General features: G+C 39.4%; 1 protein-coding gene across 1 annotated transcript in view; it reads right to left on the minus strand.

The window, feature by feature from the left end:
• Positions 1-3,256, minus strand: part of ebf2 (EBF transcription factor 2) — a 42,016-nt gene extending 38,760 nt beyond the window's left edge. Inside the window, exons 1-2 of the mRNA XM_042487815.1 lie at positions 3,123-3,256; positions 1,033-1,189 (exon numbers count right to left, since the gene is read on the minus strand). Coding sequence (XP_042343749.1) covers positions 1,033-1,189; positions 3,123-3,256 — 291 coding nt within the window. The remainder of the gene's footprint in view (positions 1-1,032; positions 1,190-3,122) is intronic.
• Positions 3,257-4,234: the final 978 nt, after the last annotated feature.

Genomic DNA, 4,234 nt, shown 5'->3' on the forward strand with positions numbered 1-4,234 from the left:
TTGTGAAAAAAGAAGTGGGGGGAATTAAGATGCATGAAGATAAACTGGAAAGTAACCAAACTTAATATCAAAAGTGAGATTGAGACTCAGGAGATAGATGGATGCCTGGCTTCATAAGTTTTGCAAAATATACACAGAGGAACATTTATTTCGCCGTGCCATCGCTCTACCTCTGTATAATTACAAAGCAAAAACAGATGCCAGGGTAACCATGCAGAAAATGAACTCCTCCACTGCCGTCATATTACTCTACGCTGGCCTGTGTGGCACAAAAAAGGGAGCACACTGACAGCTTTCAGCCCTGGCGTTTGCACCACTGGCCTCTCCTTCCCTTGCTGCCTGTGAAATTCATAGTAAAACTATGTTTGAACTTCAGCTGACAGCACGGTGTCCTCTTGTCTTTCTCACAGGGGAGATCTGTTGCCAGTTTAGGAGGCTCTGGTGGCCCTCACCACAAGGCAGAAACATCCATCAACACTGGACATAAGGCTCCCACTCCAGGCAGTCTCTCTCTAACTCTACACTGCACCCTTCCTTATTTTGGTCTTGTCCAACCTGAGGAATCCAGCTCCCCCCACAGCAGTATTTAGAGTACGGGAGGGGGCCATGAAGGAAAAGAGACTTTGATGATTAGTTCACTGTATAACTTAACAGGAGCAAGCATAATTTGCATTTTAAAAAGTAGTGATGTCCTCCTAATGAGGCAAGCTGCTAATTAGTCATTAGATATTCTTTTTCAATCCCACATCATCAGCTCATTCAGGGTAGAGCTTGTGTAAACATGTAGCCGTCAGCTGTTCGATATGCTTGGCTTTACTGGGGATGGGGAAGATCAAGTTGAGCACCTGGTTACAGCTGAAATGCGGTATATTACTCATACATTCTGTCGTTATTCACACTTTTTCAGGCGTTGCTGCTTCAAATTTGTGGTTTAAGGTGTTCAAATTTCCCAGAAAATATTGTAAAGATGATGCAGTGAATTGATGACATCCTTAAACAATCATTAAGGCAGACAGGCGTTTAGAAACACACCTTGTCGTGCTCAACAAAGTCCACAAATGCAGTCCTCTCCACCTCCACAGGTTGGCCGTGTCTGTCATAGAGCGCCAGGACAAAGTGGAAGAAGTTGGACTTGCGGAGATTTGAGGGCGGCTGCTTCTCAAAATGAGCTCTGGACAAAGCAACTCCACTGAGGACACAACAGGAAGACACAGTCAGCTCCACACACATTCACATAATAAATGTTGTAATAAAGATAAATGTTATTTATAATTAAATTACCATCTAACAATGTACATAAGCAATTGGTGGCTAAAAAAAATCTCAAAGAAATCTTAATAAAACAAAAATCAATGGCACTGCCTCTGGGGGTCTTTCTCCTGCTTTGGTGTTTGTCAAAGCACTTTGTAAACTCTGCTTTTTAAGGTGCTCTGAATAAATTTATTATTGTTGTTATTATTATTACTTTTCTCTATTTGCAGTAAATCTTGAAAACTATAAATATGCATCTCCAACATGTTTGATTTATTTGCACATTAAAGGTAGTTTTTTAAATATTTGGGTTGTTTTTAAAGTCAGTTAATTTCCTATTGGTTACATAGCTTTTAATTCTCCAACTGTTAAAGCCTTCAGTTTATCCATGCAACAATTATCAATAATTAGCAAAAAAAACAAACACATAATGTCAACATATAATTTATCAACATTAAGTTTTTCCCATAACTTGAAGGCCCTTTAACTTGTCTAGAGGAAATTTTGCCTGTAAATGTGCACAAAATTAAGGCAACGAGGAAAAACAGGGAAAGTGAAACTTGCTGAAACTGTGTTTTAGTTTGAAAACTGAAGTCAACAACAGAATCAGGACTTTTGACTTTTGTATCAATATTCGAGCATCATGGTTAATAATGTACGAAATGTAATATTTACTGTACAATTTGAATAACTTTTTTAAATAATTGTATGCATATCTGCACAGCAGAGTCTGTACCGTTTTACTGTAAATTTAACTTTGATCTAAAACGGGCCATTTCATATCTTTTCAGGAAACTCAAAACATGAGCAGTTTATGGATTTTTTTTGGGTGGTGAGAGCACTAAACGATTCTTTTAAGACCAGAAAAACGCCCGAGGGAAAATTTGACCATGGCGAGATGTTTATGTGTGTGTGTGTGTGTGTGTGTTTTTGTTTGTTTTGTTTTTTTGATAAAACATCGAGATATTTAAAATTACATTCAACGTTCAAGAAAACAACCCCCGATATATATATATATATATACATAAACATGAATACAGCACAAATAGCGCCATTATTGTATCACTTGAGAATTGCAATTTATATGTTATATCTGTTAAAGCTTGTGTAGGCCCTATTAGTCGTTTTCTGACTTTTTAGGTCATAATGTTTTCTAAACTTTGCACATAATCAGTCATAATGAGACCACTGGTGTGTGTTTTGGTAAAGAAATAAAAATTGTTAAGATGATGGTTGAACATTTTTGGAAAAATGCGGAAAGTGATTCAATAATATAAAAAACCCTTCAGCTGACTTGAAATCATAAATAAGTGTGCGGCCGCTGAGGGTAAACATTTTTTTTAAATATAGCATCTGAAACAGCTGGTCTGGGAAAATGTAATTTCAGCTTTAGTCACATGCAGATTTTGAGAAATTGTCTCGAATTTAATTGTGTAAACTAAAAGTTTACCTTTTGCACAAGAGTAAATAATTTGATTAATTGCTCCTTGTGTTTGACTTTAGTTTCCAGTCCAATAGTTTTGATTATTAATTGTGCGTTTTGGTAACATGGGCCTTCTCCTCTTTGTGCATTTAGCCTTTTATCGCTTTAATAATAATAATGATAATAATATCAAGTGTTGTCCTTTTATTATATATTTTATGAGTCGGGGGCAGTGAGTTTTAAACGGGACTCATGTCATCTTTTGCAACAAGTAGTTTGCAGCTCTTCTGAAAGGACGACTCATATGTTAAATATTCACATGTTATAAACTAGTTTGTGCTCATTGTGCTGATTATGAAAATAAATGCTGTCAAGTCGCCTGAGCACCACAGATGAAATGAACAGGAGAGAGGGTGAAGTGAGCAGATCAGCTGTGTTTGTACTGTACCTTTGCGCCGCGACGTTCGCATCCACAACCCCGACATTACGCACCCACGACCGGACCGGATCCATCTCCTCTCCAAGACTTCTCTCTTTTAATCCGCTCACTTCTCGTATCAGATGCTCCTGAATCCCGAACATTTAAACCCTGTCCTGTGCGTTTCGGTGCACTTTTGTTAAACTTAAGAATTATAAACTGAGCTGGAGAGCTAAAGCACTTCGGCAAACAACAGAAGGTCCACCCCAAGGCGCTGCGCTCCTCCACAGCTTTGCAAAAATAAATGACCGACGCTTTGTGATGATGCTTCAGAAGGCGCCAGTTAAAAAAAAACAAAAAACAAAATCCACGCACTCTTTCTTTCAAGGCTGAAACGATGATAATAGATATATTCCTCCACTAATTGCAAGCATTGTCCACGCGCAGATCTCCAGCGTCCGTTGGAGCGCAAAGGTTCACCTGCTCGGTGGGCTCAACTCCTCACACACTTCACAGCGGATCCGTCTGCGGATATTGTCAAATATGTGTGTGCAGAAAGTCTTCCTTTGTCAGGGGGCCAGATCGGATCAAAACAGTTGATCCGAGGGCCAGGGAGCTTGCAGTGAACCGCTGTCTTGAAGCATGAATGAGACCCTCTGCCGGGATAGAGCTTGGAGGAGGGGCCTTGGTGCCATATGGGGGACCGATTGTTGAAGTGGATGCTCTCATTGGTGTAAAGTGCATCCCGTTGTTTGGACTTCTGCCAGATTCAGCATCCAACCAGTGACTCTTACAGCAAACTTTTCACACGTTTAGTTGGACTCGGGTGATGATGAAGGGAAACGCACGATTTTGCGCAATTTCAAGCAGAAACTACTGACATATGTGAGGCTAATAAGTAAGAAATGTAATATTTGTGATGACTGAAATTAAAGGCCCACTTTTTGTGTGCGGGGGGGAGAGGGGGGCATTTACAGTCAATATTATTCCCAATATTCAGCCTCAAATTATGGACAAATATTTATATGTAGCCATCTCTGAGTGTAATTTAAAAAAATATTTGTGGATGTGGACATCCTGTACGCGCTGCTCTGTACAGCAAATTCTGTTTGTTCCGTTCATTCAAATCAGAATCTAACACG

The sequence above is a fragment of the Plectropomus leopardus genome, chromosome 6 (assembly GCF_008729295.1).
Source record: "Plectropomus leopardus isolate mb chromosome 6, YSFRI_Pleo_2.0, whole genome shotgun sequence".
Taxonomy (NCBI): Eukaryota; Metazoa; Chordata; class Actinopteri; order Perciformes; family Serranidae; genus Plectropomus; species Plectropomus leopardus.